Here is a 25,655-nt window from a genome sequence, read left to right as displayed (position 1 = left end):
AGAACTTTGTCGGAGCGTTGTTGGCGTTGCACTGAACGTCGAGCAGCAAGACCAGCAGTAGAAGAGTTCTCAGATGAATTGATTCTGAAGCTCCTGTTTGGGGCTTCTTTTATATGCTGTTCCGGGCGCCTGGATCCCTTCTGGGCGCCTGGAATGTGACGTAGCTGCTCAAACCGAGATGCTCCACATGGCGATGCGCAATCAGGATAAAGTTTGCCTCCCGGGCGCCCGGACCTCCGGGCGCCTGGATTCCTTCCGGGCGCCCGGACCCTGTTTTCTCGCAGAATTCGTCCTGCACGACAAACGTTAGTCCGGAGGCAAATATATATCCTGTAAAACAGATTGTTAGCACAATTAAAGTTCAACAAAGTAATAGCAAAGAATATGACTTAGATTCTGTCTTTCCGAGACCAGAATCTAGTCACGATCTCGACTTAGACATCCGAAATGGATCTAAGCCGGATCGACGCCTAATGTTCCCTTCCCGGGAACGCGTCCTCGCAGTCACTCCCCTCCAGTGACTTACCTCACTTACCTGCCAGACGGTCAATTGACTTGTCTCTTAACTCACCAGGTCTCCCCATCAATTGTCCGGTCTGCCGACTCAACTACACTTCGGCTAGCTGTCAGGTCCACAAACCTGACTGGACCTTTTCACCATCTATCCCAACACCGTCGACCTGTCTGGACTTCTCCTGCACACTCGATCAAAGTGTCAGACAAAAACAAACTAACTTAACCTGATTTGTCATTCATCAAAACCTGGGTTAAATCGTTAATGCTAACCGCACCAACAGAAAACACTTTTGAGCTAAGGCCACGGGGAACGACCCCACGATGTCTATACCCTATTTATCAAACGGACAAGAGACTACTGAGGTCTTCAAATTCTCAGCCGACCAATGAGACAAGTTCTGATGCTTCTGACAAGAGAGGCAAGTAGCCACCAACTGCTGGGCGTCTCTCTGTAAGGTGGGCCAGAAATATCCGGTCAGCAATACTTTGCGAGCTAACGTCCTTCCTCCCACATGATTTCCACAGCATCCTTGGTGAATTTCTTGCAGCGTTTATTCCACCTTGTCCAGGCCCAGGCACTTGAGTAATAGGAGAGATAATGCCTGCTTGTATAACTTATCCCTGATTAGAGTGTAGGCATAAGCTCTCCTCTTAGTCAATCTTGCTGCTTCGGCATCGGTCGACAGGACGCCTCGCTGAATATATAGGATCATAAGGGCTCTCTAATCGATTGGTTTTTCCAAGTTATTCTGCAAGTCGATTTGAGCTATTAGGAAACTCTGTGCTATCAATCTATCTAGAACCTAAGTAATCAAAGAGTTGGTCATCCTAACTAATTCATCTACCCTTTGATTGTTTTCCTGGGGAATTTTAGTTATTGTGACTTCCTCGAATCCTTCCTTCATTTTCTCATACGCTTCTCTGTAAAGTTGTAACTTCTCATTATTGACCTCATAGTTCTAGCCATTTGCTGAGCCACCAACTAGGAATCTGAGTGAATGATTATTTGTATAGCCCCTATGTGCCGAACTGCTTGCAATCCAACCAGTAACGCTTCATATTCTGCCTCATTATTGATAGCTCGAAAATTCAGCAAAATGGCTAGTTGCAAGATATCTTCTTGAGGGGATATAAGGAGTATCCCTAGTCCACTTCCCTGTTGAGTGGATGACCCATCTACGTATATCTTCTATGTTTCCTCCGAATAATCCTGATGGATTTTCGTCAGAAAGCCGGTCAGGGCTTGTGTGCATTGTCTGAAGAAGTACACTGGCTGTTGTGCATTGTCCTGCTCTTTTACCAAAACTTCTCCCACGGTCTCAAGGGTAACAGACAAATACACCCAGAGTGGCGTCTCCAAGTGCTGCTTCAGTTCCTTGAAAGCTTTGTTACATTCTTCGTTCCAATGGAACTTGGCAACTCTCATAGCACTTTAAAGAAGGGGAGTGCTCAATCTGCAGATCGGAATATAAACCTGGAGAGCGTCGTGATTTTACCCACCAGCTTCTAAGCTTCCTTTAGATTCCGAGGAGCCTGCATGTCTCGGAGGCGCTTGGACCTTCTCCGGATTGGCTTCGATTTCCCGCTCGGTGATGAAATATCCCAAGAGCTTCCCTCTTCGAGCTCTAAACATACATTTCAAGGGATTTAGCTTTAGTTGGCACTGCCGCAATGTGCAGCAGGTCTCCTCCACATCATAAATCAAGTTTATTGTCGCGGTACACTTGATAAGGATATTGTCCATGTAGAATTCCACATTCCACCCTATTTGTTCTCGAAGGATCTTGTCTATCATCCTTTGGTAAGTAACCCTTGCATTTCGTAGCCTAAACAACATAACTGTATAACAGAAAGTACCATTTGCTATAATGAAGCTAATTTTCTTCTGGTCTTTCTAGACGAGAGGAATCTAGTGGTATCCTTGGTAAGCATCAAGCATGCAGATCCTTTCGTAGACCAAGGTTGAATCCACCATCTGATCGATCCTCAGTAAAGGATAGCAATCTTTAGGGTTGGCCTGGTTAAGGCCTCGAAAGTCGATGCAGATCCTCCACTTATTGTTGGTCTTGGACACTAGGACCACATTAGAGAGCTAGGGCGGGAATTGTACCTCTCTAGTGTGTCCTGCTTTCAAGAGATGATCAACTTCAGCCCGAATGATCTTATTTTGCTCAGCCGAGAAGCTTCTCTTCTTCTGCTTAACCAGGCAGGAATCAGGCAGGAGATGACTCCCGACAACTCCTGGGAGGACCAGGCGAAGACGTCCCTATTGCGCACCAGACATTCGACCTGATCCGACTTGATTTCGGTTGGTAGGTCGCTTAATACACGAGTGATACTTTCAGGGAGATCAGGACAAAGCTGGACCTCCTCCTAGGGAATGGGTTCTTCCGCTATAGGTAAAGGTTACTCTTGAATAATATGGATTCCCCCATCTTAGGTCTTCTGAGCTTTGCGGGTCTCGACCATCACCATGTCCACATAATACCTGTGGGAGATCAGTTGTTCACCTCTAACTTCCCCGACCTGGTCTCCCACTGGGAATTTTATCTTTTGATGAAAGGTGGAGACTGCCACTCGGAATTCATATAGGGTGGGCTTCCCTAAAATAACGTTGTAAGAGGATGGAGAATCCACCACGATGAAGGTGTTCTTCCACGTCCTCACCAATGGTTCACTATCCAAAGATATGACTAGCTTAATCTGACTCATTGGTCGCACTTCATTACCTGTAAACCCGTATAAAGAGGTGGCTACTGGTTGAAGTTCGCTAGCGCTGATCTGCATGCCATCAAACGTATTTTTAAACAGTACGTTGACAGAGCTTCTGGTGTTAATGAAAACCCTGGCCATGAGGCTGTTGGAGATGACGACTCTGATTATGAGGGCATCGTCATAAGGGAGCTCCACTCCCTCCAGGTCTTGCATTTTGAAGTTGATTAAGGGTCCTGCAACTTGCTCCTGCTGCAACTTGTTGGTCCGGGTAGGCCGGCTAGAGAGGGTTGAGTTGCCTGAAATAGAAAAACAAAACATCTTTCTTGACTTTCAACATAAATTAGCAGCAATAGCATAAAAATAAACAAATACGAAACTAAAAAAAAAAGACTCAAAATTTACTTGGTTACAACCGGAGTGGTTGTTAATCCAAGGTAAATGAAAGCTCACTAAGAATCTCCTTTAGTGAAGGCGGATAAACCTCTTACACACACTAACAGCTCAGACTATTGCTAGGAAATGAATACTTAAGTTGTTACATTTTTCCTAAGTTCAGGGGTCTTTTTATAGCCCATGGAAAAACTTATCCGCAAGCTAAAGACGCCTTCCATAGGGCTGGAAGGCGCCTCCAACGAGACCAAAGGATAAAACTTTATCCTTTCCGCAAACAGCCAATTTGCCTGGTCGAAGGCGCCTTCCATAGCTATGGAAGGCGCCTTCCATGATGAGTTGAAGCGCCTTCCATGATGAGTTGAAGGTGCCTTCCATGAAGGCTTGAAGGCGCCTTCCATGCACAGTGAAGGCGCCTTCCAGCAAAATGCTTCAGCTTATTTCCTCTTCCTTTCGCTCTTCCGCTTGGGTGATTTCGGCCAACCAAAATAAGGCTCACTCGAACCTAATTTTGGTCTTCTCGAGTAGCCTTCCTCCCCGACTTCTCATCTCTCAGACCGTCGTGTATATACTTCTCGTCAACCAGTGTATTCTTCCGCAGCACCTCGTCCCTTAGACGCACTGAGCCCATCGGCTCTCTCTTGTGCCGTCCTTCTTGCTAGCTGCGTCTTCCGCTCGACTTCCTGTGCTCCTAAGCTCCTGCACACTTAGACAAAGGGATCAAAACATAACAGAACCTAACCTAACTTAGTTGATCACACCAAAAATAACCTTCGGGATCCAACAATCTCTTCCTTTTTTGATGTGAGCAACCCAAGTTAAGTTAGGACAAACTAACCATAAAGTAAAGATAATAAAATTACAATACCAAGTAAAGATAATAAAATTGTAATTATGCAATAAAGTACAAAAATATTTTCAAATTTAAAATTTGAATTGAACTACTACCTCCCCTAGACTTAATCTTCCCTTCTCCCCTTTTGATCACATAAAAAATTGGGGTATAAAAAAAAAATCTAAGGGTAACTTTTTTTAAAAAAAAATAAATTTTCCAAAAAATCAAAAAAACTTATCAAGTTTTTGACTAAATTTTGAAAATAATTTTGAAGTTTTTGACAAACTTTGAAAATAATTTTCTAAGTAATGAAATTTTCAAACAATTGACAAAGATCGAAAGTATTATCTTAATTTCACAAGCTTATCAGTTTGTCAATTAAATATTTAATTTAGTAATTGACTTCTAGGTTGTGGCGAGGCACTAGGCCTTCTTGGTTATTGGATCATCAACTACTTCTAGATAAAGTCTCTTAAAGAATTTAAACATTTAACTTTTCTAAAAGCTTTAAGTCCAATTTTACTTTAATTTATACAAGTTTTTGAAACTCAGTATAGATTCCTTCCTATATGATTAATTAAGAATTTTGAGGGCACATAACTTTTGAGAATTTTTCTAATTTGACCCCTGTGAAATCTAAGATACCAGCTTAGTCTTTTAAAAGTTTAAGCTTGAGCAGTTAAACATGTATGATTTTCTAAGTTTTCTACTTGTTTCCTCAATTTATCATTTTTAATTTTTAATTTTTTAAAATTTTCTAACAGACAAGATTTGACTAAAATTATTTTTAATTCCTTAATTTCTTTTTCAAGTTTGCAACAGTGTTTAGTTAATAATTTAACAAATTTAAATAACTTATCAGGTGGAAGAGATCGTACCTGACTTACCTTGTCGATCTCGTTGTCCGTAGCTCCCCCTGAACTACTGCTTTCTTCTATTGACGCTCCCCTTTCATCGATGCTCATTTCAGACGAGCTTGCTTCGTGTTCTTCTTCTTAATGACTTGCCAAAAATACAAGTCCGGAGAAAGCTTCGACCTCTGATTCGGACGACATTTCGTCACACGCCGCCTTTAGAGTCTTGTATTTCTTCTTTTGGACGGGCTTCTTGTTCTTGCCTTTGTCCTTCTTGTTAATCTTAACTTAGGGCAGTTGTCTTTAATGTGCCATTCTTCATTGCAGTGGTAGCATCTGATTATTCTTCTCTTTTTACCCTGTGGATGGTTAAATTTTCTGGATTTAAGTAATTTTTTAAATCATCTTACCATCATTACCGTTTCATCGTTGTCGAGAGAAGACTCTGAATCTTGATCATCCATCTTTGCCTTAAGGGCAATGTTGTGTTTCAGCTCCTTGTTCATATCTGTACATCTCGATTCATAGACTTCAAAAGTTGAAAATAACTCTTCTAAGGTAACATATTTTAAATCCTTAGAGATATAGTAGGCATCTACTAATGATTCTCATTTCATATTTCTAGGGAATACATTAAGAGCGTACCTTAGCTAATCTTGGTTGCTTACCTTTTCTCCGAGATTCGAAAGTCTGGTGATGAGCTCCTTAATCCTCGAGTGAAGGTGTACAATGGTTTTGTCTTCTTTAAATCAAAGGTTGGTGAGCTGGTTGCGAAGTAAGTCCCATCTCGCAAGTTTCGCCTCTGAGATTCCTTCGTGTAGTTCTAGGATTTCTCCCAGAGTTCTTTTGCGGACTCGTAGGCTCTAATCCGGTTGACTTCTTGTGATGGTAAAATGCTCAGCAGATGAAACTCTGTTTTTTCGTTTGCCATGAAATCGACTTGTTCCTTCTTCATCCATTGAAACTTTTCCTTGCCATTGGGTGCTTCAAAACCAAATTCCATTATTAATAATAAATCGAAGTCTGTTTTGAAAAATACCTCCATTCTCTTTTTCCAACTCGTAAACTCCCCCTCGAACTTTGGTGGGTAGATGCTCGGTCTGGCCATCTCATGTGCTTCGTTCGACGGTTAGTCCTCTTAAAGCTATTAGGCTTTGATACCACTTATTGGTCCGGGAAGGCCGACTAGAGAGGGTTGAGTTGCCTGAAATAGAAAAACAAAACATCTTTCTCGACTTTCAACTTAGATTAGCAGCAATAGCATAAAAATAAACAAATACGAAACTAAAAGAAAGAGACTCAGAATTTACTTGGTTACAACCGGGGTGGTTGTTAATCCAAGGTAGATGAAAGCTCACTAAGAATCTTCTTTGGTGAAGCAGAGAAGCCTCTTACACATAATAACAGCTCAGACTATTGATAGGAAATTAATACTCAAGTTGTTACATTTTTCCTAGATTCAGGGGTCTTTTAATTGCCCTGGAAAAACTTATCCACAGACTGAAGGTGTCTTCCATAGGGCTGGAAGGCGCCTCCAGCGAGGCCAAAGGATAAAACTTTATCCTTTCCGCAAACGACCAAATTGTTTGGTCGAAGGCACCTTCCATGAAGGCTTGAAGGCGCCTTCCATGCACAGTGAAGGCACCTTCTGGCAGAAGGCTTCAGCTTCTTTCCTCTTCCTCTCGCTCTTCCACTTGGGTGATTTCGGCCAGCCGAAATAAGGCTCACCTGAACCCAATTTCAGCCTTCTCCTCAAATAGCCTTCCTCCCCCGCTTCTCATCCCTCTGACCGCTACGCGCGTCCTTCTTGTCCACCGGTGTACTCTTCCACAGCACCTCGTCCCTCAAACGCACTAAGTCTATCGACTCTCTCCCATGCAGTTCTTCTCGCTAGCTGCATCTTCCGCTCTACTTCCTGTGCTCCTAAGCTCTTGCACACTTAGACACAGGGATCAAAACATAACAGAACCTAACCAAACTTGGTTGATCACACCAAAAATAACCTTGGGGATCCAACACAACCTACTGCGTGTATCTCTAAGCAGCATTCATGGGACTTTCGGGCTCTGGAGGAATCTCCATCCGTGGGTCCTCCGGAGATCATGCCGATCTCCCGGATGACAATATTTTCTTTATTCTCTTCCTCAGGGGATTCCATTGGCTCCTTGCCCTGGCCTGCTTGCTGACTTCCCTGACCTCTGCTCTCGGGCAGGGGTTTGCTTGATTGTCCTGCGACAGTAGGCGGATTGTCCAGTAGTTTCTGGAGTTTTGGCACGATCTCGAGTGGAGATAGGCCAAGTTTGGTTGCCCGCCGAGAATCTTGGTCGAACTGGATGCAATCTCCTATGTAATGGGCCGGGTGTGGGACATATGGTAGGTACAATAACGAGGCCCCCACTGACCGAGTTTAGGAGCTTGGACAGCTTCAACTCATTGCACCACCCTGGATTCCTAATCGGGTGGAAAACTCGGTCGAGCATCCTTGGAGCGGGGAAAGGGTCTAGTGGGAGGTTGGGGCGGCCTTCTCTTCACCTTGTTGTTAGGATCAGGCGTTTTGGCTTCTTTCCTCTGAGCTGCTTGGGCATCCTCTACATTAATGTAACTTGCTACTTTTCTAAGCATTTCATCAAAATTTTTCACTAACTCTCGAATGAGGGCTTGGAAAAACTCTCCTTCCACTAGACCATGAGAGAAGGCACTCATCAAGATATCAGAGGTAGCGGACGGGACGTCCTATGCTACATGGTTGAAGCGTTTTTATGTAGGCCCTTAGGGGCTCCGCAGGTCCCTGCTTGAGAGCAAATAGGCAATGGTTAGTCTTTTGATACTTCTTGCTATTAACAAAGTGGTGCAAGAAGGCGTTCTTGAAATCTTGAAAGCAAGTGATGGATCCAACAGGTAATTCATCGAACCACTTTTGTGCCAAGCCTGATAGAGTGTTTAAAAACACTCGACACTTAATGATGTCACTATACTGGTGTAACAGCGCAGCATTCCGAAATTTACGAAGGTGATCTTCTGGTTCCTTACTACCGTCATACTCTCCAATAGCTGAGGGTGTATACCCCTTTGGTAACTTTTCCTCGAGCACCCTTAGAGAGAAAGGTACTTGCAATTCCTTGGGCACCTCCTTCGGCTCCTCCCGGATGACGATGACCTTCCCCTTTTTTGAGTCTCTAGGTGGTGAACTTTCGGCCATGGAGGCCTAGTGTTGCTCATTCTTGTTGTAGTAATCCAAGCCAGAGTCACGATAGAAAGCTCGAGGGAAATCCTCAGACTATTTTCTCTTAGACCCCATATCTGAAGCGTGGGTCTGGTACTTTGAAACTACATGTATCCTATGTGGTTGTGAAGCGGCGATATGTCTCTTAGAAGCCGCTTGCCTATTGGCTTCCTTGAACAATTCATACTCTCTGGCTGTCATGGTTGGTATTGACGGTGGAGAAGATTCCCACAGATGGTGCCAAATTGATCTTGTCTAGAATCTGAGTCAGACGAAGGCCAGCAGAGATGATGTTGGTATTGACAGAGAGGCGACTTTGACACACCCTATGTATGTGCGTCGGAAAAGTGAACCCCCACGTGGAACCCCAAGGGTCCGTAGTATGGGAACTGGTGGTACTTAGACTCTTCACACACTAAGACAAGCACACAGAGCGTTAGAAACCAGAAATCAGGGAAAAAGTCTCTGGCGCAGGCCCTCCATGCTCAAGTCAGATCCTTTTTCCCCGGAAAAGTAGTGTACGATGGAAGGAAAAAGAATTGTTGAAGACGAGTGTGAATGTGTGCTTACCTAGCCAAGGAAGATGACCTCTCTTTTTATATGACGTTGCATACCTTTAGAGCCTGAACGTTGTCAGAGAATGTCGAGTGTCAGGGCATATCGGGTGAGAGAGGATGTACGACGACCTCCTATTGGTAGAAGGAAGGTTTCACTCTCAGGGAGTGGCAGACCACTGGAATATTCCCTAGCGTATGACAGTTATTCTCTGACAGGATGTTACGATTCTTTAATATTATTATCGCTTAGTGTTTTCCGTCCCGCCCAGGTTCAGCTACAGACAGCTCAGGATGACCGCTAAGATGTGCTACTAGAATTGAGCCTTAATGAAGAGGATGAGCCGTGATGAACCGAATGGGTTTTATCCGAGACTATGGTGAGGGACTCATCTTTCACGATTTGACCGCTGAAGAGGCGGTCGAGAGTTGTCTTAGTAAAAGTACCGAAACCATCTATAAAGCCTGATCTGGGGAAATCCGATCAGTTAGGGGCAGGCCAGGGACTAGTTCAAATTTCGTCTTATGTCTCTGATCTGGAGACCTGCCCTGACTGTGTCCGACCAAGAATTATACAGCTGATGTTGTGAGATGGTCTAACTCCTATCTTTTTTTGACTGTTGATCGTCATATTCTCTTGACTATTAACTGTCACGTCCTCTTAACTTTTGACTTCCTGATTTTAATGGTCCCTCCTTTACACACCGTATCATATACATTTACCATTTTTTTTTATTCTTACTAATTCAATTGTGTAATTTTTCTAGCTATACCTTTTGAAGTCACCATTTGTTGCTTTCAATTGTGTGAGATTGTTAATTCATAACTAAATTAAATTAGTGATGAAAATTAAATTTTATTATTAAATGCATTAACATTAAAAAAAAGAGCTTATGATCGAAATTTTTTATCTTTTATAGGTGATTTTCAACCCGATAAGTTGTACTATTACGATGAGGTTGGTACCATCTAACATTGTATCATCCATCATCTTCTATCCTTAGTATCCTTTTATATTCATTAAAACATGAGTCACTTCTCATCCCTTCTTGGGCTGTAATGACAGCAAACCCCTGTAACAACTTTCCACAGTCAGTCAACTGTACACGAACGACAAAAAAGGTCAACCCAACGTAACTGGATGCCTCACTTTGGGGGGCACACACAACAAGAAGATTATTATATATTCATTAAAACATTAGTCAATTATCATCCCTTGTCGAGCTGTAATGACAGCAACCCCTGTAACAGCATTCCTTAGTCAACCGCAGACGCACGCCACAAAGGTGAACTCAACTTAATGCTTGCTCTTGTATTGCCCATCCAAATCTCCAATCAACTCTCGTGCATTAATTTATTCACGATTTGTCAATAAATAATAAATAATTATGGAAAATAATCGATAGAATTATTGTCATATTTAGTCGGACCCACTCCGGATGCATGCCGTGAAGGGGTCGTCCACTTCGTCATTGTCGCCGGCGCCGGCGCCGCCATGCTGATGCTGTCCCTCCAAAATGCGCTGTAAGCCATCGCCTGCTGCGCCGTTCGATGAGTTAAAGCTGTCGTGCGCGACGGACGCCGTAGACGCTCTTTGGGGGGTGACCAGCGCCGCCGCCTCTTCAACTCCTTGCGCCGGCGTCGGACGGCGATCGAACGCTCTTATGCAGCCCGACCTGGTGTACACCCGGCACACGCTGAATTCGCTGCGAAACTGCGCGAAGCAGAGGAGCGAATCGATTAGTTGGGTCGTCATCGCAGTCGAATTCATTACTTTACTGATCAAATTGAGCGGGAGTTAACGACTACCTTCGGTGGCCCGGCGGCGGCGGAAACGGACTGGTCGAGGGCTCGGTACTCGTTCATTTTCCACTTGGTCGAGGTGCCGGTGGGCGCCCTGCCCTCGTAGAACACCATGGTCCTCTTCATGCCCAGCGCCCGGTTCGCCGACGAGAACACCAGGCTCGGCGAGCCGGTGGCCTTCCAGTACCCCGACGGCGTCGTGCGCGTCGGCCGCCCGCCCTGTGCCTCCCGCTCCTGCCGCGGGCAGAAGAAGATCCACTGCTCGTCGTCCCCCCTGCACGCCTCCCCAGACATTTCTGTCCCTCAAAAAATTTGAATACTTAAACAACTCATAAATTAAGTCTTACAACCAAAATCTAAGGTGATTAAGAATTCAAATTAAGCTTACGAGAGAGCTGCCAAGGATCGAAGTTATAGATATCCACGACGGGGACGACCACCTCCATGTCTTGCCGCCGATTCTCAAGCTTGTTTCGGAGGAAGAAGTCGATCAACTCTTCTTCGGTGGGGTAGAAGCGGTAGCCCGGCAGCACGACGGAGTTCATCCTTGCAATCTGGTTGAGTTTGCCCCTCCAATGTAATGTCGGAGACTATAAAAGGTGGGGGGAAAGGTAGAGATTTGGAGGAGTAGACCCAAGTGTGAACTGGGAAAGTCATGGCCTGTGTGCACGGTGGGGTTTGTGGAAACTTGGGAATTGACGGTGACCAGGCAGGTCAAGCCTAGCTACATCACACGGCTTATTCTCTCGAGTGGCTTAAATGAGGCTGGTTACGTACTCTATTACGTAGGCATAAGGTGTTGTTAAAAGGTTATGGGGTTTAAATTAGACTTGTTACGTAGCTATGGTCATAGTTTTACTCCAAACACTGTGTTATTAGTTTTTTTTCCCCAGTGACAATCTGTTGTACCACACACAGCTAAAGTTTCTCAAATATCCAATCATACATCTTACTTTTCAAATGACTAAATCACGCAACATGTCTCGACTAAACCAACAAGATCGCAGCAAAGGCAACCGCATAATCACGGCTAGGCGGCCGAGTTAGGTGCGAAATCACAGCTGAATTGGCTGTCAAATCGCGACTAGGTCACTGTGGCCAGATTGGCTATTGATTTAGCATCCATCTGGTTGACCGACTGCTAGTTGGTTTGGCTCGAATGACGTGTGGAAATAAAAATTTTTGAATAGAAGGATTATATATAAAATTAAGAATGTGATTGGAAATTTTTCTCCACTTTACCATTAGTAAATTGTTGAATAATTTTTTTAAAAAAAAAACTTAAGGCGTCAAGCATCATGGCGCACCTAACTTTTAAATTTCGTACCCTATCGCCAACTGTTGTGATATTGCATTTAAAAAATGGTACTATTATGTTACATTTTAAATTCTATAAAAATGAAGTCCTATTTCGCTATCGGTCACTCAGGAATATTTAACTGTATAAGATGGTCCTTATTGATTTATATGGGATTCCACATGCCCCATACTACTCGGGTCAGAATGTAAGTTAGTAATGCTTTCGGCTACTAGATTTTCACCATCTAAGAGTGAAATAGAACATGAAACTGTGAGGGAAAGGTGAAAAGAATCTCCATCGAGAAGTGAAATAGAACATGAAACAGTGAGCTCCCAAGCAATGGGATGATAATACAATTTCTGACCGTGTGCCTGTTGAAGAATGAGCCGGCAACTCATAGGCAGTGGCTCGGTTAAGGGAACCCATCAGAGCCGTAGCGAAAGCGAGTCTTCGTAAGACGATTGTCACTACTTATGGACCTAAACTTGAGTGATCTATCCATGACCATGATGAAGCTTAGGTGAAACTAAGTGGAGGTTCAAACTGACTGATGTTGAAGAATCAGCGGATGAGTTGTGGTTATAGGTGAAATGTCACTCGAACCCAGAGCTAACTGGTTCTCCCCGAAATGCGTTGAGGCGCAGCAGTTGACGAGACACCTAGGGGTAAAACACTGTTTCGGTACGAGCCGCGAGAGCCCCAAAAAAAATAATAATAAATAAACAAGGGGATCAAGGTCGGTCATTGTTGAGACGAAGAGGGAAACAGCCGAATCACCAGCTAAGACTCCTAAATGACTGCTCAGTGATAAAGGAGATAGGGGTGCAGAGACAGCCAGGATGTTTGCCTAGAAGCAGCCACCCTTGAAAGAATGTGTAATAGCTCATTGATCGAGTGTTCTTGAACCGAAGATGAACGACGCTAAGCGATCTACCGAAGCTGTGGGATGTAAAAATGCATCGATAGGGGAGTGTTCCGCCTTAGAGCAAAGCACCCGCGCAAGCAAGTGTGGATGAAGCGGAAGCGAGAATGTTGGCTTGAGTAACGCAAACATTGGCGAGAATCCAATGCCTTGAAACCTAAGGGTTCCTTCGTAAGGTTCGTCCACGGAGGGTGAGTCAGGGCCTAAGATCAGGCAGAAAGGCGTAGTCGATGGACAACAGGTGAATATTCCTGTACTACCCCTTGTTGGTCCAGAGGGACGAAGGAGGCTAGTTTAGTCGAAGGATGGTTATCGGTTCAAGGACGCAAGGTGACCTTGCTTTTTCAGGGTAAGAAGGTGTAATACCCCGGTTCTGAGATTCTGGTTAAGTATGGCTTAAAAGATTATATGGTACTATCCATATCACCAAGGTGCACCTTCCTTTTCGGAAGCCCAAACATAAGAACTCCAAAGTTAAGCATGCTTGGCTTGGAGTAATCTGAGGATAGGTGACCTCCTGGGAAGTTTTCCAGGGTGCGTGCGAGTGAGGACAAAGCACGCTGAAAGGACCTCCGGTGGTCTGTGGAGCTAGTCGTCAACCCGATAGGCAATTTTGGTGGCGTTCCCGGTTTGATCTGGATGGGGCACGCCCGGGCCGGGGCATTATAGATGGTATCAAAGCGACCTTGCGACCGTGAGTGTGCCTGTACCAGGAGCAACAAGGGCACCACCTAGCGAGGGAGATTTTGGGATTTATCTGTGGTGTGATTCGTGGCTACACAACGAGGACATTATGTCTTTAAGTGGGGGTGATTATAATACCCCGGTTCTGAAATTCTGGTTAAGTATAGCTTAAAAGGTTAGATGGTACTATCCATATCACCAAGGTGAATCTTCCTTTTCGGAAGCCCAAACTTAAGAACTCCAAAGTTAAGCGTGATTGGCTTGGAGTAATATGAGGATGGATGACCTCCTGGGAAATTTTTCAGGGTGCGTGCGAGTGAGGACAAAGCACGCTGAAAGTGGAGCTAGTCGTCAACCTGATGGGTAATTCTGGTGGCGTTCCCAGTTCGATCCAGGTGGGGCCCGCTCGGGTCGGGGCGTTACAAATATTGTAATACCCCGGTTCTGAAATTCTGGTTAAGTATAGCTTAAAAGGTTAGATGGTACTATCCATATCACCAAGGTGCACTTTCTTTTTCAGAAGCCCAAACTTAAGAACTCCAAAGTTAATCATGCTTGGCTTAGAGTAATCTGAGGATGGGTGACCTCCTGGGAAGTTTTTCAGGGTGCGTGCGAGTGAGGACAAAGCACACTGAAAGGACCTCCGGTGGTCTGTGGAGTTAGTCGTCAACCCGATAGACAATTTTGGTGGCATTCCTGGTTCGGTCTGGATGGGGCACGCTCGGGTCGGGGCATTACAGATGGTATCAGAGCGACCTTGCGACCGTGAGTGCACCTGTGGCAGGAGAAACAAGGGCACCACCCAGCGAAGGAGATTTTGGGATTTATCTGTGGTGTGATTCGTGGTTACACAACGAGGACATTGTGTCTTTAAGTGGGGGTGATTGTAATACCCTGGTTCTGAAATTCTGGTTAAGTATAGCTTAAAAGGTAAGATGGTACTATCCATATCACCAAGGTGCACATTCTTTTTCGAAAGCCCGAACTTAAGAACTCCAAAGTTAAGCGTGCTTGGCTTGAAGTAATCTAAGGATGGGTGACCTCCTGAGAAGTTTTCCAGGGTGCGCGCGAGTGAGGACAAAGCACGCTGAAAGGACCTCCAGTGGTCTGTGGAGCTAATCGTCAACCCGATGGCCAATTCTGGGGCGTTCCCGGTTCGGTCCGGGTGGGGCACGCCCAGGCCGGGGCGTTACAAATGGTATCAGAGCGACCTTGCGACCGTGAGTGCGCCTGTGGCAGGAGCACCCAAGGCACCACCTAGCGAGAGAGATTCTGGGGTTTGTCTGTGGTGTGATTCGTGGTTACACAACGAGGACGTTGTGTCTTTAAGTGAGGGTGATTGTAATACCTCAGTTCTGAGATTCTGTTAAGTATGGTTTAAAAGGTTAGATGGTACTATCCATATCACCAAGGTGCACCTTCCTTTTCGGAAGCCCAAACTTAAGAACTCCAAACTTAAGCGTGCTTGGCTTGGAGTAATCTGAGGATGGGTAACCTCCTGGGAAGTTTTCCAGGGTGTGTGCGAGTGAGGACAAAACACGCTGAAAGGATCTCCGGTGGTCTGTGGAGCTAGTCGTTTATCCGATGGGCAATTTTGGTGGCGTTCCCGGTTCGGTCAGGATGGGGCCCGCCTTAGCCGGGGCGTTACAGAAGGGGTAGAGGAAATGCCTTGAGCCAATGTCCGAGTACGAGGCTCTACGGCGCGAAAGTAACCCATGTCATACTCCTAGGAAAAGCTCAAACGACCTTCAACAAAAGGGTATCTATATCGTTGGCTATTGTTCTTTCTATTTTTTTTTTTAGATATTTGATTTCTGCATATCTATTCTTTATACCCTTTTTTGGATGAATTATGTCTATTTTCACATCTAGGATTTACATATACAACATATATCACTGTCAAGAGGGAATTTTTCTTAGTATTTGGATATTTAGATTAGATTCAAAAGAATAAGGAGATAAATTTAATTGTAAATTTGCAAAACAAACATTAGGTTGCGTCATATATATATCAAAGAGTATACAATAATGATGCATTTGGTGAATCAAATACATGGTCTAGAGTTTATTTCGATTCTATATAGGGTGCTCCATCTTACAAAAATGGCATGGTTTAGAGTTTCAATTCAAACATGAATTTGATTCACACTCCATGTTCTGAGAAGGATTTCCCATCTGGAAAGAGGAAAAAAAGCGGAGTCTTTCTCTAAAGAAATGCGTTGATTAAGGACAGATGTATAAAACCTTTCAACGAGATAGTGCTCTTTCTAATCTCTCAAAATGGAATCTTTTTCAAACATATATGTCATGGTTCCTTACTTCGACATGATGGAAATATCTAAATTTTACCACCCTTTTAGACATTTTTTCAGAACCATTGCCAATACTAAGGATATTAAGTAACAGACACAAATTTGTATCCGTTTTGAGAGATATTATGCATGTATCAGATATATCATGGTCAATTCCTCAAAAGAGTCTTCCACAATGGACTCTGACTCTGAAAAGTAAGATTTTGAGTATGATAAGTAAGATTTCAAGTAAGTGTTTCCAGAATCTCCTTCTGTCCGAAGAAACGATTCATCGAAAAGCAAAGTAGTTCTTAACTCTATCGACCAAATAGCTTGCTAATTGATCTTTACAGTGCTTTCTCTATCAATTCAATCCTTTATCCATGGAGTATATAGGCTTTATCCATTTCTTCTTAATTTTGGTTCTCGTGAAGTCTCTTTACTTGCTACAGCTGATAAAAACCATTGCTTTAGACGACGCATATGTAGAAAACCTATTTCATTATAGTATTTACTAGTTAATTGGATTCTTTTTTTCTTCTTTCTATAGTAGAGATAGTTGTACATAATGACAGATCACGACCATATTATTAAAAGTTTGTGGTAAGAATGAGTTTCGTTCCAGTGCCCAGAAATAATATTCCAAAGCCCTTATATGCTCTCCGTTGCTTGTGTGTATAAGTCCTATATTATAGAGTATATAACTTCGATCATAGGGATCAATTTCTGATCGCGTAGCTTCATAATAATTTTGTAAAGCTTCCGCATAATTTCCTTTGGAATGAGCCAAGATCCGTGTCGTTCATTCTATTCAAAGAATCTCCATTCCAGAACCGTACGTGAGATTTTCATTTCATATGGCTCCTCCCTTCTTTCTGTGCATAACACTAAGGGAAATAATCCATAAAATTCAAATTTGACTATTCTCATTATGAACTGAAATGAGTTAGTATTTTTACAAGAAATCTCTAGCCTGTTCCTGCAAGAGGTTTTTATTAACACCAACTGTATTTATTAGTACTAGATGGAAATGGTAACTCCAACAATTTCTTTGTCCTCAACGCCTCCTATTTCCAGGAATTAGTTACTTCAACGATCTTTGATGGTTATACGGATACCCAATGAACGAGATGGATGTTTGTTGTCCCAACCATTCTTGTTAGCCTCGATACGGATAAGGAAAAGGGTAATTTATAACAAAGTTTCATGTTGATGCCTAGGTGTAGTGCTTCTTCCCCTATGCTGCCTATTAGTACTAGTGGAGTAAGATTGACTCGTAATACGGAACACATAGGTGTAACCTTTTGCTAAATACTAAAACCAATAATTGAAGCATCTGAGATTGCATCAATCGAGGATACACGACGGAAAGAATTGTTCTATCTAGAAACTTCACCTTCATCGGGAGTAGGTTTACTTTAATAATTTGATTTTTTTTTTTTTCTATCTCGAACTATGTCTCTTTTTAATATTGGACCTAAAAAAAAAGAATCAAATCACACTATCTATGTAATAGGTAAATACCTTTTTTCTTCGGAAGTTGTCAGAATTATTCGTAATAAGATATTGGCCACAATTAAAGAGGTGTTATCAATAAAATTTACATTTATATGAGATCTTGGCATAATTAACAATTCATTTTATAATTCTTTTCATTACCCTTAGCGTAAGGGGAAAATGACCCCGCAAACTAAAAGAATTATATGATACGAAATAACATAAAATAAAAATAGATTAATTATAAAAAAAAAAGATGCGGCACTTTTGTTTGGATTTAATAATTCCTAATGACTATCCTACACTAACTAAGAAAACCAAAATAAACCGTCACATGAAAAAGTCTTACATATCTTTCAAATATAAAATTTATCACAACATGATATTGCATTTAAAAGAACAATATCATTATGATGTTACATTTTAAAAATCAATACCACTATGATATTGATTTTTAAAAATCAATATTATTTTGATGCAATATAAATCCTAAAATTAATATCATTATTATGATGTTATATTTTAAAAACTACTATCATTGTGATATGATGTTGTTCTTGAAATGTAATACCATATATAGTGATGGGCAAGACTAATAAATTAGGAAACAAATGAATCTTTTTAAATAAAAAAAAAAAATAAGTGTCCGATTGTTGGAAAAAAAATTAGTGATTAATAGCTTTGGGAAATGTTTTTGGGGTTTTTTTTTTTGCACTATCTTTGAGTTTTAAAAGAAGAAAAGTAGTACATACGGTGTGAAACGAGGAATCAATGTTGAATTTTAAAATGGTGCACGCATGTGATTCATGGAGAATTGACCTAAGGATTGAATTCAACGGAGCAATTCTGGTTGCTAGCCATTTGTGAAACATTTGACACTTTAGGGATGGAGTCTTTTGAACCGAACTTGATGGAGCCAAGTTGACTCTCCTTCGGAAAGTTTCTAAACATCAAGGGATAAATTTATACCGTGGGGCGACGGAGGGACTAACAACAATCTAAGAGGTTTTGATCCCATGGAAGAGAGTTACAAAGAGATAGTCGCAAGTGAAATACCATGAGAGGTCTTTCTATCATGAATGACTCTAAGATGAATAACATTAACGAGTGAATCACAGAATTTAATCATCAATCACTGACTGACAATAAGGATGACGATGTAGTTTTGGGAGCCGGGGAGGGCAAACAAAAAAAAAAGGATTAGTATGATGGCTAGGGGGTTCCCGGCGCAACTATTTCGATGCTCAAGTTAGAGTACAAAGAAAAAAATAAATATTAGGATTCTTAATATACGCATGTGCACGAATATACCTTGGATGGTAGAAAGGGCTATCTTTTATAGAGACAACAAACTTTTTCCTTTTATTATCATCTTCACATTATCATTATTTAATTTTTAAAATAATACAAGACTTATTTACATCACTGTCTTTTTTTTTTGGAATAATATGAGATTTGCTTAATGATTATCCTTTTCCTAAAATAATTTAAAATTTATGTAATGATGATCCTTTTCCTAAAATAGTCCTGCATTCCGATTCGCGTCGCTAAGGAGCCGAGAGGCTCGAGAGGTAGGAGCCAAGGAGCTGAGAGGCCAAGGAGCCGTATTTTGACTTGACTTCCCCTCTATTAGAATCCCCTCAGTAGATTCACCAATCTTGTATTATCCATGTAGCACCCATTGATCACCCATGGATCACAAGTCTCTTTTTCAAATCTAATTGAAGGAGGTGAGAATCCGACTCACTGAACTGTTATATAATCGGAATAATTCCAGCTATCTCAATTGATTAAGCCATGTAGCAGATCCATTGCATATTTTTGAAGAGATTACACATTAAATGTCAGCACGTCTCAGTCATTATGTCTTTAAATATAATCACTTCTTTAAGCATGCTTTCTACATCATTAGCTTTGATTCCTGAGCCTAGAATGTACCAGTGTGCCTCCAAAGTTACATTATATTAATGTGATATGACTCACAGCAGAAAAGTCTAAATATCTTTTACCAGTTAATGATTACTCTGGATTTTATTTATTCCATGTGTTTGATTCTACAGTAGAAAATTTGTCTCGCTCTTGTAACAACAGAGACCAAAGTCTCTATTAAGCGAGTCGGGCTATATGAGGTCAGATAAGAACATCCCTAGACACAATTGTTGATTATGCATTCGTCGTTCTTCGTTTTCAAGCTCTCCTTCTCACCCAATAAGTTGTTTCAGTTTGTTCTTGTGATTCTTTTTTTCATCAGTCATTGGTAGCATATCCCATGGCCGAGGAATCTTTTTTGCTCTCTGGCATGGATCTATCACTTCAAGTTTCACTAATGCATCCTTGGATCGATTAAGAACAATCTATGACATTCTGGCCGATCATCTGTTAGGGCTTCCGAACGGTAACGATCGATTAGATCATCCTCCTCCAGGCTCCAGGTTTTGTGACCTTCTTTCGAAGTCACATGATGAGTGGGCTGCATTTTCCTATCCCAGTTTTCTTTATCGAAGTATCTTAATATTTCGGTATCCTATTATCACAACTTGGTTCCAATTCCTTCTGCATCTTAACTGGTGTGGTGATCATTTTCTGTTTATATCATATTCTGCCTTCTCTTAACTTCTTTCATTTCTTCTCTTACTCTCGAAGAAGATGGAGGATGGGGTCTTCTTCTTTTTCTCCCGAGATTAACCTGATTAAGGAGCTTCCTTCATTCCACAAGGGATGAAAACCCCAATTCTTCTTCGTTAAACTCTCAGGTTACATTTCTTGGCCAACTCGCTGGCAGCGATAATTACCTCTACCTCCTGCTTTGAAAGATTACTATTTGGAGCAAGGCTACTTTAGCGCATCACAGAAGCTACTGAGCTTGTAGTTCAACAACAATGTCTTAATCAAAGAAGGATTGTTGCATATGTTGGGTTGAGCCCATGACCGACTCCCCTCAATACTTTGTTTGGTAAGAACTCTCATCTTCACAAGTTTTGATATCTAACAAAATACATGTTATTTTTTATAGCCAACACGATGAAGAGGGCATCACCGAACAAGGTGATGAAACTTACTGCGATAGAACTGGAGGCGCATAGAATAGCCATCATTGATCTTATTGAGATGACACTAGAGGAAGAAGCACCCCAACTCCGACTATAGCCCCAACGGAGGTGGTTCCCCAATCGATGGTGAGAGCACCGAGCCTAAAGGGAGAGTTAAGAAGGTCTCCAGTTCATCGATTCAGTGCCTCGAAACCAACTTCATTTGCAGAGTCGGAGGCCCCCTTAAAAATTTCAAGGAAGAGGTGTCGCCCCTCTGGATGCTCGGCTGATCACTCAAGCTCATTCGCCTCCGCATGAGTCATAGCCAGCTCCCTTGGCCCATTGATCCATTCACCAATTCAGCCATCAGACACAAGTCGAGTCAAAGAGCCACCCGATTACGGCTATCTTCCCTTGGTACACCTCCTACCATCTCCTAGGATCCTAATTTTCCTTCCCCGTATTGAATCGGGAACTTCTCACATGGGGGCGAGCCTCTCGCATGCTCTTGTGGATCCGAGTTCTACAGGTCGTCGTGAGAATTTTCTAGGTGAAGAGAGCAACCCATTCACCTTGGAGCTATCCCAAAACCCAGTTTAAGAAGAGTATAGGATGAATCTCACCCTCTATGGTCTAGCAACTCTTGCATGGAATAACGGTGAAGAAGCAACTAAGGACATGACCATCTAAGTTTTAGTAAAGGAACTTCTACTGAATCGGACCAAACATATGTCCCAATTGATAGTATTCGGTCAGCAATACCCTAAGATCTGGCAGGGCCAGTGAGAGTTGTAGGCCCACATAGCTGAACTAGAGATGCAATTAACTGCAGCCCCTTCCCAGGAAGTTTCAACTGTGACTCAGGAGGAAATAATGCTTGTACAGCCGAAAGTTGATCGTATGAAGCGATAACAGATTGACCCCACTTCTAACCAAGCAACGATCACTGACTAAAGAGGGTGATAGTGGAGGTGACGAGAAAAAGGATTAGCTTGGCGCACAGTGTGAGTCAATTGCAAGTGGAAATAGACATGCTGACAGTTGCTATAGCTGATCATCAAATGGAACTAGAGATCGCCACAATCAAGGAGGCAGCCGTTCAAACTAATTTGGAGGTCATCCAAAAGGACCTCGGGCTCTTAGAAGTGGAATTGGGAGTCACTCAAATGGAGGCCGAGTCGACTAAGGCCCTGGCGAGAACCCGCCTGATGCTCCTCAAGCTCGACACCTTGCTCTCTAACTGGTATTTCTGGCTTCAAGCGTCCCACAAATGGTGTCAATTTGATCATGCTCACGAATGCTAACGAGTCAATCACCGGTGAGGGGGCTTTATTGCCAACTTAAACGTCAATCACTGACTAATAACAAAGATGACGATATGGTTTTGGGAGCCTAGAGGAGGGAAAACAAGAAGAAAAATGTTAGAATGACGATCAAAGGTTTCCCGGCGCAACCACTTCGACTCTCAAGTTAGAGAACAAAGAAAAAGATAAGTATTAGGATTTTTTATGTACACATGTGAGTGTATATATACCTTGGATACCAGAAAGAGTTAGGGGGCGTTTGGTATGAGCATGGGAATGAGAATCGGAATGGGAATCATTGTATTGTGGAATGGGAATGAGAATCGGAATGAGAATCACTCTTAAAAGCAATGTTTGGTTAGTTGCATACTTTCTATCGGAATAAATCAATATTTCCTTTTTTACCCTTAAAGGAAAATAAGAGAAAAAAATTAGATGTAAGAGAAAGATGAATGTGAGAGAAAACTATGATGAAAGAGAATGATGAGAGAGAAAGTATGATGAGAGAGAAAATGTGATGAGAAAGAATGAAGAGAGAGAAAGTGTGATGAGAGAAAATGAGAAAAGAGAGTGTGATAGAAAAGAGCATGATGAGAGATAAAATATGATGTGAGAGAAATTATGATGGGAGAGAATGAAGAGATAGAAAATGTAATGAGAAAAAATGAGGGGAGAGAGAGTGTGTGATGAGAGAGATTGAGGTGAGAGAAAGTATGATGAGAGAGAAAGTGTGATGAGAAAAAAAGAGAACAGTGAGTGTGATGGGAGAGATGATGATAGAGAAAGTATAATGAGAGAGAAAGTGTGTTGAGGAAAAAAACGGAGGGAGTGTGATAAGAGAAATTGAGGAGAGAGAAAGTGTGATAAGAAAAAAAAAAGAAAAGAGAGTGTGATGGGAGAGATTGAGGAGAGAGAAAGTATGATGAGAGAGAAAGTATGATGAAAAAAAGAAGGAAGAGAGTGTGATGGAAGAGATTGAGGAGAGAGAAAGTATGATGAGAGAGAAAGTATGATGAGAGAGAAAGTATGATGAGAGAGAAAGTGTAATGAAAAAAAGAGGAAAGAGAGTGTGATAGGAGAGAGAAAGTATGTGATAAAATGATGAGAGAGAAAATATGATGAGAGAGAACAAGAAGAGAGAAGTGATATGAAGAAAAAATAAATAAATAAATTTTGATATTTGATATTAAGGGAGAAAATTTTAGTTTTAGGTCAAGGGTATTTTTGGAATAAGAGAATATTTTGATTGATGAAAATAGGGTAATGGCTCATTGAAGGGGAGGTACATGAGAATGAGTTATTACCCAATTTTAAGGATTCATTCCCTTATTCCTATTCCTATTCCTATTCCCATAATCCAAACATTAACAATGGCAATCAATGATTTCCATTCTCATTCCCCACTCCTATTTCCCTAAACCAAACGCCCCCTTATTTTTTATAGAGTGACAATTTTTTCCTTTTGTTCCCATATTCACGTTATTATTATTTAATTCCTTAAATAATGTAAAATTTATTCACATCGCTATTTTTTTTTCTAAAATAATTTAAGATTTTCATGATAATTATTTTTATTTGGAATAATTCGAGATTTATACGATGATTATTTTTTTTCTAAAATAATCCCGTGTTCCAATATACGTCGCCATGGAGCCAAGAGGCCAAGGAGTTGTGCACTTTCCCTCCGTTAGAACTCCCTCAATAGGTTCACTAATATTTTCTTATCCATGTACATTCGATCACCCCGGGTTAATGAACATGAGAGTTCAACTATATCAGAGTAGGATATAGTCATAAAATCTCCTTCAACTATAAGAAACTACTAACCTTAAATTATAACCATATGTAACTTCTACTATAACAATAATTACATATAAAAGAAAACTATGACCAATCAAATTTAAAAATATAAAATTTTAAATAGTCAAACAAACTGCTCGATAATATATAAACAAATTAAACTTGAACAAAATTCGAATCAAACTCAAAATTAATCTTGAATGACTATTTTGACCGTTTAATTAATTTTAGACTTGACTTAAATAGAAGATATACACTCACAGTAAGTTGCGGAGAACATAATTGATGCAAACGCACGTAGTTCTCAAGTTTCTAAGAATTATTAAATTGCTTGTGCGTCATAAAGAACGATCTTAACCAGGGAGTCACCCTTGGGCTAGGGTGGGCTCCAGCCCCATCTATTTTTAAAAATTTACTAATAAAATTTTATTTCAACTTCATCCTCATTTTATTTTAATCCATATAATCTATAGTAATTCCATTTCAATCCTTATTTTTTTCCTATTAAATTATCAAAATTTTAATTAAACCTAAATTTTCTCTTATTTGTTGCTTCATCTCCCTATATATACTGCTCTATCTATCGCACAAGCAGCCAGTGTCACTGCCTTCCTTGTCCCTCCTCGCATGCGTCTAGCAATGACTTGATTAGCACCACCGCGGTAAACCTTCTCCTTATTAGCGCGTTATATCTGTGGGGTATTGCCGCAACCGTAGCTGTGCCCCTGTCATCTAAACCCTGAATCCTTGACTATCACAGTACCACATTTATTGGTATATCGATTGATAGTTTTGTCATCGTTGCTCTCCTTGCCACAAGCGACGTTGACTCCTTCTTGTCGTCACGACTTGGTCACAACCATTGTCGTCAGAACACCAACGTCAACGATCAACTTCGAGTAATTTTAAATTCTAATTACGCCCCTGATCTTAACCTTCCGGTTAGTCTTAAATTATTTTAAACAATTACAGAGATGTACCTTGTTCCGCTGCACCCCAGGCCGGGCGTGCGCGCCTGTGGTGCGCGACTGAGTGAGCCACGCCCACGTGATATGCGCCCCGCCCACTCAGTCGTGCACGCCCAGGGTGCAGCGTAACACAGCCCTTGCAGAGATTATTGGAATATTCCTACGTGTGAAAAGTAAAAAAAAACACTAGTTGGTAAACAAATCGTACATATCGGTTCAACTGGTTAAATAGGAAAGCAACAGGAAAACTGGTCCAATCCAAATACTGGTAAATGTATGATCTATTTGAAGTTTAATAAGATTCACCGTGCATGAAAATATCTCACGATGATGAACGTTTACTGGTCAGCAAGCATGGAGTTCAATTCATGCCTCGTAAGTTGATGCGAGGGGCTAGATAGAAATTTGTTTTTACTAAAGATGAAGAAAAGGCCTACCTTGTCGGAGGTGTAATTGAATCAAATTGAATTCTTAGATATTTAAATTTAATTTATTTATAATTGAATCGAGCTTAATTTTATTTAACAAATATATTTATAACTCATGAACTTATTCGACTTTAAACGAATTTAATAAACACAAATTATAAATTTACATATTCATTAAAAATTAAATTATATATTTTTAAAAATATAATATTCTTATAAAAATTTATAATTTTATGTATAGTATAAAATCTATAAATTCAATATTAAAACTATTAATTTTAAAAAAAATTAATTCATAAACATATTCACGAACTAACGAATAAAATATTATGAAGATTAAATTTAATTTATTTATCTTAACGAACCTCATTAAACGAACTCAAACAAACTTTTATCGAATCGAACTTCGAATAACTCATGAGCGACTTGGTTCATTTAAACCCTCACTTGTCCCACCATTTATGTCATTTTGAAAGAACAAGATGAACAAGAAATGATTATCTCAGACACATCAAACTATAAAATCCATCTAGGTAACTAAA

The 25,655-nt window shown here is 41.3% G+C and overlaps 1 protein-coding gene and 1 pseudogene across 1 annotated transcript; both read right to left on the bottom strand.

The window, feature by feature from the left end:
- Nucleotides 1-10,401: 10,401 nt before the first annotated feature.
- Nucleotides 10,402-11,435, bottom strand: LOC122025305 (NAC domain-containing protein 90-like). The gene is made up of 3 exons (XM_042584091.1): nucleotides 11,279-11,435; nucleotides 10,897-11,186; nucleotides 10,402-10,801 (listed from the first exon to the last, which is right to left on the bottom strand). Exons 1-3 carry the CDS (start codon nucleotides 11,433-11,435, stop codon nucleotides 10,508-10,510), a joined length of 741 nt encoding a protein of 246 aa, XP_042440025.1. The 3' UTR covers nucleotides 10,402-10,507.
- Nucleotides 11,436-17,171: 5,736 nt separating this feature from the next.
- Nucleotides 17,172-17,379, bottom strand: LOC122022816 (annotated as a pseudogene).
- Between the last annotated feature and the right edge of the window lie 8,276 nt (nucleotides 17,380-25,655).

This window comes from Zingiber officinale, chromosome 9B (genome assembly GCF_018446385.1).
Source record: "Zingiber officinale cultivar Zhangliang chromosome 9B, Zo_v1.1, whole genome shotgun sequence".
Lineage (NCBI taxonomy): Eukaryota > Viridiplantae > Streptophyta > Magnoliopsida > Zingiberales > Zingiberaceae > Zingiber > Zingiber officinale.
The sequence above is the reverse complement of the archived record's forward strand: the minus strand, read 5'-3'. Positions and strand labels throughout refer to the sequence as shown.